The sequence below is a fragment of the Aythya marila genome (genome assembly GCF_965140915.1).
Source record: "Aythya marila genome assembly, chromosome: 4".
NCBI classification, from domain to species: Eukaryota; Metazoa; Chordata; class Aves; order Anseriformes; family Anatidae; genus Aythya; species Aythya marila.
In genome coordinates this window covers 64460608-64474463 of record NC_139045.1, presented here as the reverse complement: position 1 = coordinate 64474463, position 13856 = coordinate 64460608, and the positions used below count along the sequence as shown (strand labels likewise).

General features: G+C 35.8%; 1 protein-coding gene across 10 annotated transcripts in view; it reads left to right on the top strand.

The window, feature by feature from the left end:
• The window catches only part of JAKMIP1 (janus kinase and microtubule interacting protein 1), a 153271-nt gene that overhangs the window by 122879 nt on the left and 16536 nt on the right, over positions 1-13856 (top strand). For 9 of the 10 annotated variants that reach the window (XM_082758934.1, XM_082758930.1, XM_082758931.1 and 6 more), the window contains 6 exons: positions 207-308; positions 3337-3390; positions 3821-3886; positions 6890-6958; positions 10199-10276; positions 11888-12091. In XM_082758934.1, the coding sequence (XP_082615060.1) occupies positions 207-308; positions 3337-3390; positions 3821-3886; positions 6890-6958; positions 10199-10276; positions 11888-12091 (573 nt within the window). Of the gene's footprint in view, positions 1-206; positions 309-3336; positions 3391-3820; positions 3887-6889; positions 6959-10198; positions 10277-11887; positions 12092-13856 lie in introns of those variants that run through there. The other variant, XM_082758929.1, reaches the window with a different exon arrangement.

Below are 13856 nucleotides of genomic sequence, written 5' to 3'. Positions count from 1 at the left end.
TTGTTAGAATCTGAAATCTTTTTTTTTTTTTTTCATAGCTATGTCCAACAGCCTACAAGTATAAAAGAAAGAAAGAAAGTAGGAGGAAATATTTGGAATATGAATAGGAATCTGTCTTTTTAATTTACAAGTCTATTTTGTAAAGGTGGGAAATAATTGTTTACATGTAATCACACATATTGTTTTTAAACGAAATCTTTCCTCAGGAGAGAGAACGAAGGTCACCAGCATTTAATCTTCATATAACCACCTTCCCTGAAAACAATGGAAGTGCGCTTCAACTGTTCTGTCAACATGAAGGAATAAAGGTATATGTGGGAAGTTAGGAACAGTTGGATGGCCAAAATGAAGAACACAATACGCAAATGAACGGTTTGCCATTTTTATCATCTCAGTGTAGGGAAGAAAATATGAAAAATACATATAGTAAGCAAATATATTTATAACTGGGAAAAGGATTTCATACAAATATGATTTGGTTGGAATCTGGTAGTCTGTCAGGAGTTCATTCATGAAAATTAAGGATAGCCAGTCAAGATAATTAGTGTACAGTCTAGGTAACTGCTGTAAAAACATTGCAGAGAAGAATGTGGGGTTTGATATGAGTCATTGTCAGGCTAGTTACAGTACTTTTGTCTTTCCTTCACAATAAATACTTACATCTAAGGTCAGAAATACCACATTCACATACCATTTTACAACCAATTTCATGAAGTCCGTAGACATTTTGTGTGTTGAATTAATATGCTTAGGTTATTTGCCTGGATCAGCGCCTTGAAGCATGAGGTGCCTGATCCAAAAGCTATTCAAACAGGTGAGACTATCATTTTAGATCAAGCACAAGACAAACATTAGGATCTCACTTGGTTAGCTTGTGTTACTAGAAAGAAAAGATTGTTCTTTCTACTTTTATACCCCTTTGAATAGGCTAACCATACAAACTGATTTGCATGCTGGTTCACCTAAGACTGAATTCAGGCTTGTCTTGATAGTAATGTTGTGTTAACAGGCCAGGCTGATTTCTCCATCAGTAACTTAGGTGGAATATCTCTGTGTTACAATCAATAGCACACACTAGTAATTTTTGCCTGTATTTGTAATTGTGTTTACAAGCTCCCTAACAGAAGACTGGTTTCTATTCAGTCCCTTAATAAGTGCAATACTTTCAGTAGTGGAAATCAACTGAAATTATAGGCTATATAGTCCCTCTCTCTTTTATGTATAGGCAAGACTGAGTAGTCTTAGAAAAAAAAAAAAGAAAAGAAAAAAAAAAAAGAAAAAAAAAAGGTTACACCTGATAGGTTTAAGGTAAAACCTACATGTTTGGTTGGTTAGTCATTTCCCAACACCACAGCAAGAGTCATCAATTAATGTATTGCCTTTCAAATAGACCTTCCATGGGATGCCAGATCTGCTTTTTAACTTATCTATTATTCTAACTTGCATATTCGTTGTAGCATGTACAGGTTCTGGAACTCATTTGTTTTTATGCATTGCCTTCTGTTGCAGAACATTTTATTTCCTAAATATAAATGGTAGGGTTTTGTTTGTTTGTTTGTTTTTGAAACCTCTTTTCAGTTTACTTGCCTGGAAGCAGGGACAGTCACCTGATATGGGCATACTGAAATTGCTTTCTTTTTGTGTTTTCAGTATCTTTCAAAATTGTTAGCCATTGGCAGAAAACTAGATATCACAATGAGTGATATTACAATTAATTAGAATGAGTATTTATAGGTTAAGAGGGCCTAGAACTAGCATATCCTTCTGAATTCCATTCCTCACCAGTGTAACTGATCAGTGAAAGAAGTTCTTACTCAACATTGTCACAGCTGATCAAAATCAACAGCTTTAATTTTAAATTGAAGTGTATTTTAAGCTCTGCACCATTCTTAAATTACTGATGTGCACTGTTTAGAAACTACTCTAGTAGTTTCTGCAGTATTGCTGAAGTGTTGGGGGAGAGAGGGGAGTGAGGAAGGGCACTTCCCAGGATAGACCAACTTGAAAACAACACATTATTCCTATTTTGGAGCCAGGATAGTCTAATTTGTATGGACTCTCTCCCACAACTGTGTCTGGTTTTCAAGAAATCTTTCAATTCATTATTAAGCCTTACTCTCTGGAGTCTGTTGGATATAGAATCATGAGCAGATCTGTTCTGATGTAGTTATGTAATTTGCAAGCATAGCTAATTTGGCTTTAAAGAAATTGAAAGATCAATCATCCTGACTCCCAAATAATGCAGTTGTGCAACACAGATGTAAACCAGCACTATGCACTGTAAGTAATGAAACTAATGAGCCAAGACACAGCCACTGTGAACTGCTGACCTCTACTAAGTGCTGAATATGAGAAGTTGAGAGTACCCACATTATCGTGGCTGTCTTTTTTTGTGTGTAAATTAAGCATTTTGGACTAACATAAGCTGGTCTTTGCTCATGCTGTCAAGACTCACTACCTTCACAAACAGCATGGCCACATACAAGCTGTCAATGGGAATATCTTTGGTCCACATTAACTGGCGGGTCATACTCAGGATAGTTCTGGAGTGTGCTACTATTGGAGGTTAAACAGTTGCATGAACAGTTTCAACAAATGAAAGCATCGTCTGCAAATTTATTCCTATTATTTATTAATTTTTATTTATTTATTTATTTTTAATCAGTGGAGAGCTTTTCTTGATTGCAGCGCAGTGACTAGACACTTAATAGGGATGGGCTGGTTACTGCTCTTTGTGGATCTGGGGGGTTGATTGGCAAAGAAATGTGACTTTCTACTCACAAAAACTGTGAGCTAGTAATATTTGGAAGAACATGTTCAGCCCACTGTGCATATTCACTTCTGCCCCTCTGAGTCTGATATGGAACTCTTCTTTTGCTTAACAAAGGGGAAGAAAAACAAAACAAACAAACAAACAAACAAACAGAAAACACCTTCTTAACAATTATTTTGCTGTCCCTTTGACTTACATAGCCTGATGCGCTTCAAACTCCACTCCAAACAAACAGAAGAGAAAAAAAAAAAAAAAAAAAAAAGCCAAAAAAAAGCAGTCATTTAGGCCTGTTTATCAGTTTTGATTTTTCTTCTGCATCCATCAGCAGGATGATAAATGTGAAACAGTACAGTCTGACCTAATGCACAGACCTTGGGGTTGCTTGCTGTAATCAAGTGACAGTTGGCTTTGTTTCTGAAAGTACCAGTAACACGTTCATAATTGTGATGCAAAACTAACATTTAATTTATTTGCATTTCGTTTTTTTGCATGGGTACATAAAATGTAGCATGCAAAACTGTTTCTCAACTCCTTTATAAAAATGTGTTGAACATCTTTTTCAGGATGTGAATATATCAGAACTTATGAAGAAGCTAGATATTCTTGGAGATAATGGGGTAACAATTTTTTACTTTCTAACATACTTCTAGTTTTGTGGTTATTTTAAAGCACTTTTTTTCCCTCACAGCACTGGAATTTTTCTATCTAAAAAAAAAAGAAAAGAAAGAAATTTCAAAATCCTCAAATGGAAAACAGGTCTCACTAAATAATGAGCAATTGCAAAGTTATTACTGAGTGTCATACTGAATTCAAGCGGAAACTAAGTACTTTCAATATTTTCAATCATGGGACCCATTTTGGTCTCATTTATACAATACCAAATGTTATAGTTTCTTTACTTTGATACTTTGATTCTGAAATGTACAGAATTTATAACTGTAATTTAATTTAAAATTTATCACATGTTGAAGAATAGATTTCCAATCCAATTTAAAATGCATCTTTTTGTTTTTTTTTTTTTTTTTGTTTCTTTGTTTTGTATTTTAGAATTTGAGAAATGAAGAACAGGTTGCAATAATCCAAGCTGGGACTGTACTTTCTCTCTGTGAAAAGGTGAATTCAGTATAGATTTTTGTCTGCCTAAAGACTGACCATGTCTGCTAAGATCTGATGTAACTTTGCCAGGGAAGCATGGCTTTTCTGTTAAATGCATCTGGACTAGAGCATGTTTTCATCCTTATATGGCTTTGTTGGGATTGTGATGTGTTGAGGTACAATCAAATATTCAGAATAAACCCAATTTAAAAATAAAAATTTCTTCTGGGGATGTTCCCTTAGAATAAGTTACTAAAATGTCACTAAACGAGAGCAACTTCATTTCAAGAAATGCCAGTACCCTCTTGGGACCAGGTGTGCTGTGAGGTTCTCTGTAAATCACACGACATATGACTGAAAAATTTCTGAGTAGCCTGTGCTGCTTTCATCTGTAAATTAATGGGCATAGATAACAAAAAAGAACTTGAGCAAGACAGATAATTAGCCAGGTCACTCAATTCCACATGGCTAGCTCTTTAATTCTCCAATTACAGAGAGAATATAATCTGTATATGAATAATGATGTCATTTAGAACTAAGAAGCACTTGTCTTTTACTCTGAAGAAGCTTCACTCTTTTGTAGGCTGATAGTAAATCTTTCCTAGATTCACTTTTAAAATTCAGAAACAGAACTTTAAAAGTAAAAATTGAGCATTTTGTTTAACAAGTAATTATTGCTTTAATTGACATAATTTTGATAATCTATTTATCCAAATATCTTAATGTAGGTAATCTAAATATGGTAATTTGACAATCATTAGCTTAACTGAGCAATTGCTATAAGCAATAGAAAAAGGAGGAGGGGGGCTAAAAGCGCTATCCTTTTGATTGCCTTATCGCATGAAAAAGAGGAGCTGATGATCCTTTAATTTTCCTTTAAATTCAATAAATAAGGTGGAGGAACCCCAGTATGCAAGCCTAAGACATGGCCAGACTTTAGGGGTGAGATTAGGTTAATATTGTTCAAATAAATAAATGTCTGCATAAAAATTGCCAGTGGAATTAGTGAATTTGTTTAATTTGTGTCAGTGCAACGTACAACATACACTTTGTTATCTGTAAGTTATTTCCATTAGTAATAAAGTATTGGCAGCTTTGTCAATAGAAGTAATTCCTTAAATAAATAGAGCCATAAAAATAAAAATTAATCCTTATTTATTAATTTTTGAATGTGAAAGTTATAGTGTAATTTTTACCCAGGTAAAATTGTGGGGGTTTTATTTGTTTGGTTGATTGCTTTTGTTTCTTTGTTTTGTGCAATCATAGTTTGCCTTAATGGATTTTTATGGTGGTTTTATCATATAATCTGATGATCAGAAACTCACCACTCTATCAGAAAGATTAAATATTTCATTTTATCTTACATAGGCTAATAGACTGCACTTTAAGACTGAAAAGAAAATAGTTCATTTTATTTCTCTATATCAATTTTTTGCCATTTTAGTGAAGTCTCTCACAGTAAACTCATAAGCACAACCTGATAGCCAATTGAATGAAGAGGGTACTCTGAGAAACACAAAATCTTTTGTCTTTTTTCCTGATGAACATTTGAGGTAAAGGGTAATGAATGACATCAAATAACTAAGTTTCTTCATAAGAGGAGACACTATCCATATCCAAATTTAACCAAGACAAAGAATAAGAGAAAACAGTTTTATGTTGTCCTTGAGAAGAGAAACATATAACATATTTGCACAATATTGTATGTTTTACAGTACTCATTGAGAAGCTAAAACGAAAAATAAAAGACAAAATCTGATAAGTAAAACTAAATTATTGCTTTAACATCCGTTCTACTGAATGTGTAGACTTAATTTAGATTAAAACAACCCTACTACTGCCTCTTCTAGTAAAATGTAACTATCTCAGATGTCCTGCTATGTGAGGAACACACAACATTCCATGTACATTCCTATAGTTCCTTAATTACAAAGTACCGTATAGTAATCACAACTCATAATTAGATGTTTTGGTAAAGTAAGGGTGCTACCCTATGTAGTGTACAAGATGTGCCAGTCACATTCATGTATGCTAATTAATCACACTCAATGGTTATTTTTTTTTATCAATTCTATTAACTCCAAAAATTAGAACTTTAATTCTTCCAATTAATCCTTAAAAAAAGTCTTTATTGAGAATAACTGTGAGAGATGCTGAGGACTTCCAATTTCTATAGATTTAAAGGGTTCAGAATGCTCACTGTCTTGCAGTATCCTTTATCAGCAGTGGGGCTTTGTTTAGCAATATCTTCAGTCTGTCACCTTCAAAATGAAGAAAACAAAGATTATGATGAGAACAGAATCTCTGGGGGATATGATGTTCCTGCACACTTCTTTCAACTCTGTATGCAAAGCTAAATATACTAAATAGATAAAGCAAAATTCATTTTTTTTTTTTTTTTATCCATTAGTCTCTTAAATAGTGGAAGGTCTAAATGCATGAATTCATGAATACACATTTTGCTATTCTTGAAATCAAAATCCCAAATTAAAAAACAAATTAAAACAACAACAAGTTGTGCAATGCTTATCAAAGAATTAAACTAAATAGGAGTAATCTAATATTAGTAAGCATTCATCATTGGCAAAGCTATGGTTGATCTTAATGGGAACTGGCCTACATCTGGAAAAGTGCAGAACTGGTGCCCTGAAATATTATTTTGCAAATCAAGCCAACAAGTATATCAAGTTGGAGAAAAAAAAAAAAAAAAAAGAAAAAAAGATTAATTTTGCATTGCTTACCCAAATCTATGTTGCATCTTGAAGTTTACAGGAGGAAAGAAACTTTAATAAGAAGATAGCCTCCACTTACTGTTTTTGATTATGTTTCTATAGTCCTCCATTCTGCCTGTTTCCACAACCTGCTTATTCAAGTGTAACTTCAAAGTGAATAGATAATAAGGGGGAAGCATATGCCTGGGAATGTTGGCAACAAACTTGCAAAATGTTCAGTGAAAATTTTTCACAAATTTTGTTTTTTCACTTTTTATTTTTTCCTCTTCATGCTACTATATTCATGTAGTGGTTAAAACAGATAGAGGGGACAGAAGCTGCACTGACACAGAAGATGTTAGACCTGGAGAATGAGAAGGTAAGTAAAGGTCACCAAAACCAGAATTCATTTAGCTAAAAAAAATCTTTTCAAGGGAAAGTGTATAAACTTCAGCACAGATTGACATGCTGCCTTTCTCTGCTTAACTGAGATTGCTTCATGGTGGAACTGGTAAGTACTATCCCAGTTTAATGCTTGTGTTTTTTGGAATGGGAGGGAAATGTCAAAGCCATATAGAGCAAAAATAGCAAAATATATACAAAATAGCATATGAAGGCATAACTTTACAAAGCATATTAACCAAAGAGTGTGAAATTGTCTTTGTGCTTTCTCTATGTATTAATTTGTCTGGCAAGAGCATCGTCTTTTTAAACTTTTTAATCATGCTTGAAGAATTGCTAAATCCTTTGGTCTCTGGTATTCAGTTTCTGGACAAGTTGTAAAGGCCTCTTCCTAATCCAGATTACCTTTCTTGCACCAAGGTCTTCCTGTTTAAAGGCAGAATGTTTTCTCAAAAACACTTCTGTTTTACATAAGAAACTCAGTGTTATACTCACCTTATTTTTCCATATGATGGACAAAGAGTTTTGAAAAGAATGCTTGGTTTTATTGGTTTACCATTCATGTTGTGCTTCTCATCTTCAAAAAGCTTTACAAACACAGGTTAATCCTCACCACACCTTTTCCAGGTAGATAAGTAATCAGCATTACATCCATTTTAGAGAATGGGAAACTGAGACAAAGAGGTTAAGTGATTTGCCCAGGGCCACTGAAGAATTGTGTATTTGGGCCATGCAAAAACTCAGACTGTGCTCAGACTGTGTTCTCAGTTGAGCGTAGCTGATTGTAATGCAATACAAATACAAACAAATGCTTGATTGTTTATAAATGATTGTTTATAAAAGGGATTGGTAAACAATAGTTTCTTTCTAACTTAGTTTGTTATCCTCCCAGTTATTATCTGTGATTTTTTTCAAGTATTACTCTGGATAGCCCTGTATTTGTTTAGAGCAGCAATCTGAAAGTCTTCATTGACAATGACTGTATCTCCTAAAACAGAATCGTGAGATGAGTTTAGAAGAAATATTCCACTATTCCACTTTGAGAAGGGTTGAGGTTTAGTTGTCCTTGAAGCCCATGTTAAGAATTTGAGATCTTGCTTGTTTTCTTGTAAGCCATTTGTAAGCATATGTAGACTAGGCCTTTTTTACTATGCATTTAAGAGTGCATGGTAGAACTGCATCTTCTACAACAGCCATGACATTGTTGCTGTAATCTGCCTAAGAAAACAATGCCACCTGGGTAGTCAAGGTGGGATTCAGCTGCATTAGCATAATATCTAATATATATTAGATTTCTTAGAGTTATGTACAAGAGGGGCTGGGAAGTATGTCCTGTAGGACCTGTTGGGGACCCTTCTTGACAGCTAAAGTAGCATTCCCTAGAATGGCTACAATAGCAGCAGACACTGGTCTGTAAGGGAATTCAAGCCTCAGGATCAAAGCCTGGCATAAACTTTAGTTCTAGTTTCAGTATTAATTGATAAGTAATTAAAAGAACACCATAAAAAAAAATAATAATAATAAAATACAAACACCTGAATAATAAAGATTATAATCCTTATACAGAAAACAGCAATTTAATTAGTCTTCCAATATTGGCTTTGTATGTTGCTGCTGTCACCAATTATGAATTGTTCTTAACAAGGGGCTGGCAGGTCATCTACAGGTACAAATGTATTTGTAGTCATTTTGTACTCACAGCCCCCCTCAAACATTAATTTGCTGATCAGAGTGCATTTATTTTAAAACAAGATGTTTTGACTGACAATTCATCATCAGTACTGTTCATGTTTAGTCAAATGCTACGTCAGTGCTACACCAACAATTAAAAGAAAAAACTTTGGGCTTGCACATGTATGTCTGAAGGTGAAATTTGGTCAAATAAATGAGTCGGGCTATCCTCAATATCTTTTTTTTTTTTTTTTTTTTTTTTTTTTTTTTTTATTGTCATGATAGCTAATACATTTTGGAAGCAACACCCTTCTGTTGTATTTGGAAATGGTTGTGGTACTAAAATAAATCAATAAGTAACCAGAGCAGCAACATTAGCTTTTTATAGTGCTAAAAAAAGCTACAAACAAGCATCATCAAAAAACATGCAAGACTCCTGTATATTTAAATTGGGATCTATTCTATGTGTTACATTGTATATGTATGTCTATAAGAAATGCAAGAGTTTGTTGAATAGAGAAAAATCAATGAAAAATACTAAATTCAATCAAAAGGCCTCTCTGCTTTAGGACTACTACTATTTTATTTTTTATTTTTGAGAATGAGGTGCCTTAAGAGAAAAGTTAATGAAACCAACTAATTAATTTATGATCTATTTATTTTCATCAAAACACTCTAGTGGCATGTTTTGTGAAACCACTGTCACCAGTGCCTTCTGGTTTGACTATTCATTCAGACATTCAATTATCCATAATTTTCCTGCAACATCATGCTTTTGGATATCAAGTTTCACTGAAATCCCACCCTGTTTTACAACTTCTCTGGTGTAAGGTGTTGCTTCTGTGAAACTTAGTGTGTTTGATTATAAAACAACAACAACAAAAAAAAGAATCCCTGTAAAACCTTGGTGTGTTGAAAACTTCTTCAGCCCTTTAGCTAAAGTCACTTAACCTCTCTGGCATCACTTTACCTATTTCAAATTGACCTTTAACAGTTGAGAACTGAATTTCTATGGCTTTGCCAACACATCAGGGATTGTTGCTGCAGGATACAGCTAGGGCATGCTCTGATTTCCTGTCTAAAAGGGGCTAGGCAACATGGATTATGTTTTGCCCCGTGAATTCCTGAGGGGTGTATATTGTATATTTTTAGAAAAACAGTAAAGTGACCTCACTGTTGTTACTCTCATCCCTCTCTTGGCATGCCTGGTGCAAATAATGACTCTTGGACCAAATGCATGCAACCTCACATTCACAAACTCTCCTTTGTGTGCAACTCTGGCAGGTCTAGACAGGTTTGTACACTGGTGAAGAGGTCTGCACTTTCTAGGTACACCTTGGTAGTACATGTATTTTGGTAGTACACATGTATTTTAAGTGCTCATATTGTAAATTTGGTATTCTGAATATCATTATGATTAATGTGATCATTAGCTAAGCTTTTCTTTTGCTTTCAAGTGGAAAGCTCACATAAAAATGATGGCATTTATGACTGTTCGTGACTTAGGATAAAGAACAAACACTCCCTTGTTTTTATTATTGCTCAGGACCTGTTCAGTAAACAGAAGGGTTATTTAGAGGAAGAACTCGACTACAGGAAACAAGCCCTGGACCAGGCATACATGGTAGGAAAAGAACAGTCATTAAATTTTCTTGTTTGAACAGATTTGATAAAATACAATTGTTGTTGTTTATTTTTTTTTCTTTCTTTCTTTTAATTATAAATAGGGTTCTCTTTTAATTCACTTACTGTTCTGCCAGAGTCGGAAATCAATTACAACTTAAATGGGGAATTAGAAAATGGATGATATTATTTAGAAGTGTCATGGTTTTTATTTATTATTATTTTTTAATTCTAAAATGTGTGAACATCTCGTTAGTACATCTAGGATGGGAAGAGCTGGCTTATATGTGCATGAAATTATCCTGGTAAAATATACCAGAAATAACTTCAGAACTCCTCTGATACTGCTTTTCCCTAACCATTTGTAAATACTGCTGCTGCTAACCTATCCCAAGTTGGGAATGCTTATTCTTCCTATGTGATCCCTTCCTGTGCTGCCCTATCCAACTTTACTTTTCCTACTTTTCAAAGGGAAAGCTGCAACCTCACCTTCTCTCAGGCTAAGCACCATAAAATGAAGTCTCAGGAATTATTGAGGAATTGGCAAAACTGCACAGCACAATTCCTTAAGTGTTTGACTTGAGGAAACCAAAATATGATGACCTGAAGAATTGTTCATACATCACAAATATTTCTTGTGGGCAAAACATTTTCAAGAAGGAGCAAGGTCTAGTGCTCAGAGTAGATAACAGATGGAACCAAGCAGGCTCTATTTCTAGCACTGTGATCTTGGGCAAGCCATTTAACCTCTCTGCCGCTGTTTATGCATCACTAATATGGATAGAATTACCTACCTCACAAAGGTGTTACGAGGACTAAAGGGATGTTGTCAGATGCTTTTGATCTAAATGTCATTGTATGTTGTTTTGTAATAGGAACATACTAACCCCAGTAGCAAGAGAAATACTGCCATGATTCCTTTCTTTCTTTCCTATTGGGAATACGGTTCTCCATATGAATGTAAAGTTCTCCGGTGCTCTCTGCTTTGCAAACTACCAGAGTTTTGGTTAGGTATGAAAATCCAATTAGCAGTCTGACAAATGGCAAGAGACTGAAGAGGGATTAGTGTACCCTTAAGTGTTTTTTTCCTCATTGCTTTTGGCAGCTGGTAATAGAGTGAAGTAGATGTCAAACAATGGATAGCAGGACAGTAAGAACAAAAAGGAGAGAGGACAGTACTATTTTTGTTGTTCAGAGCTTTCCCTTTGTTTGCCGTGGCCTTGTTATTTTACAGAATGGTTTAGCAATTCAGTAGCAGTTGAAGGGAATCTTAGTTTGCATTGATCTTGTAACTTTCAGCATCAGGGGTTTCATTTTTTTTGCCAGGTATTGAATGCAGAACTACCATGAATCTTTCCTAAATGGAAGAAACTGATCATTTAGTGGAATAGAAAGCTTAGCCCAGGTGTAAATAGGTGCCGGATGGTTCTGTGCACTGCATATGCAATGCTGCTCACTGCTCACGGCTGCTGCTTTCTGTCCAGCTGTCTGTGTCTGTCCTCCCCTCCTGCCTATGGCTTTGCTCCCTAGCCTTCTCCTCTAGCTCTGGGAGGGTTGTTTGCTTGCTGGATTCAAATGGCAGCCTGTCTGTATGTGATTTGGGTTGCCTTAGAAAATCCAGGAGCTGGAAGCCACGCTGTATAATGCCCTGCAGCAGGATCCAGGAAGGCGGGCGAGCGAGTCACTGACTGAGGCCCAGAGGGAGGATTTGCGGGCGGCAGTGGAGAAGGTGCGGCGGCAGATCCTGAGGCAGAGCCGCGAGTTTGACAGCCAGATCTTGCACGAGCGAATGGAGCTGCTGCAGCAGGCACAGCAGGTAATCCCTGGTCTCTCTCCTCCCTCCTGTCATTGTTATCACTGTGGTTGCCACCACTGCACATACAGCAGCACCAGCTCACCCTCACCTCGTCGAGTCATGCTTACTCTAGGCTTTGTACTGCTCCCATGTCAAGAAGATGAGCAATGTGAGGACCCTGTTGTCCTGGGCATGGTATGCACGCTAAATGGGTCACTGTCTTGCTACGAAGTTGTGTTGCACAATCTGCTTCTTGTGTGTGGAACTACAGACAGCCACAGGGCTCCACAAAGGGCTTGTTGTAGGTTTAAGACCTAAATTACAAGAAGCTTGAATGGAAGGATGGTTGTAAGACTGTAACACTATGAAAAGAGGAAAGGTAAAAGCAGTAGTTTAAGGGACTATTAACAAGCCTTCATGCCTTTAATTTAGTTTAGAAAAGCCTTGTCTCTCTAAACAACTTCCTTTGGGACAAATATTTACAACTTAGAATCAGGCAATTTCCCAGCTTCTGGAAGCACACTAATTACTGGAGAATTCTTTCATAGGATTAGTGTTTTTTCTGTGCAAGGATTCACGGAAAGAAGAGAACTGCATGTCTCGGGGTGTTAATTATTCCAGCAGGAATAATTTTTCCTGCATGGTTCCTCATTATAGTAACCTCGGGAAGATGCAGGCAGATGTCTTAGGTCTTGGAGGCTGCCCTCCAGTTGCTCTGGCTACTTTCAATGCAAATCTGGAATCACATATTTTAAATGCCAGAATCTGTAGTATGCAGATGTGTTCAGGATGCTGTTGCTGTCTCAAATGTTGGTAGGGGTAGGGACTGCTTTCACTTTAGTCCAGACCTCTCTTTATTCAGATTTGCTTTGTAGATTAATACAGACCAGAACCGATGTAATGTGCTGACCCAGGACTATTTTGTTGATCTCCTCTCATTATGCAGTGATGAGAAGTACTTACGCTGTGTGACTTACTAAAAGTCTCCTTTTTCTTGACACCTTCACTATGTTGCCTTGGTTTGGAAGTTGCAATATTGAGATCAGGAGAACAGGAGCAACTCTTGCATTTATTTATTTATTTGTTTGTTTTTAATGGGTGTCAGATCAGTGGTGGTGTACGGAAAGCTGGAGAAGGTATTACCAGCTGGTACTAAAAGTGCCAGAAAGAGACAGTAGAGTAAATACATATGAAATTTGGACGATAAGAATGGAGCCAGAAGTTATTAGCTTAGTGTTATTAGTGTAGCTGAAAATTTGTGAGAATGGGTTTTATTTGCTAGTCTAATCTCCTAGCCACACTTGTGGTGTTTTTGTACTTTTTTTTTTTTTTTTTTTTTTTCCTCAGATTGGTAATGCAGTGCTTTTCAGTTAGGTAAATATTATTTATCACTGACATTTAATGGGTGTGAATGTTATTTTGTGTTGACTCTATTCATTGACTAGTGAATACAGCATTAATCATTTTAGGTTCTATTACAGCTCTGAAAGATCAAATAAAGCACTTTGGGCTCCAAGCAACCATGAGTCTGTCTTACCCAAAACCTCTGAAACAATAGCTGTGGAATAAGAATTTTATTTTTTTAGCTGTATAAATGTCTCTCATCAGGAACACAGACCCATTCAGCCATGTGCTACAGAGGCTCACAACTTTTCAGATTTTCCTTCAAATTGGCCTGTTTCAGTTCTACTGGATCTGATAGATGATAGAGTTTTATGTCTACATTTTCAAGAGAGGGTTTCAGAGGAGCAGATAACACCACATGAAAACTTGATGCTAAAGCCTC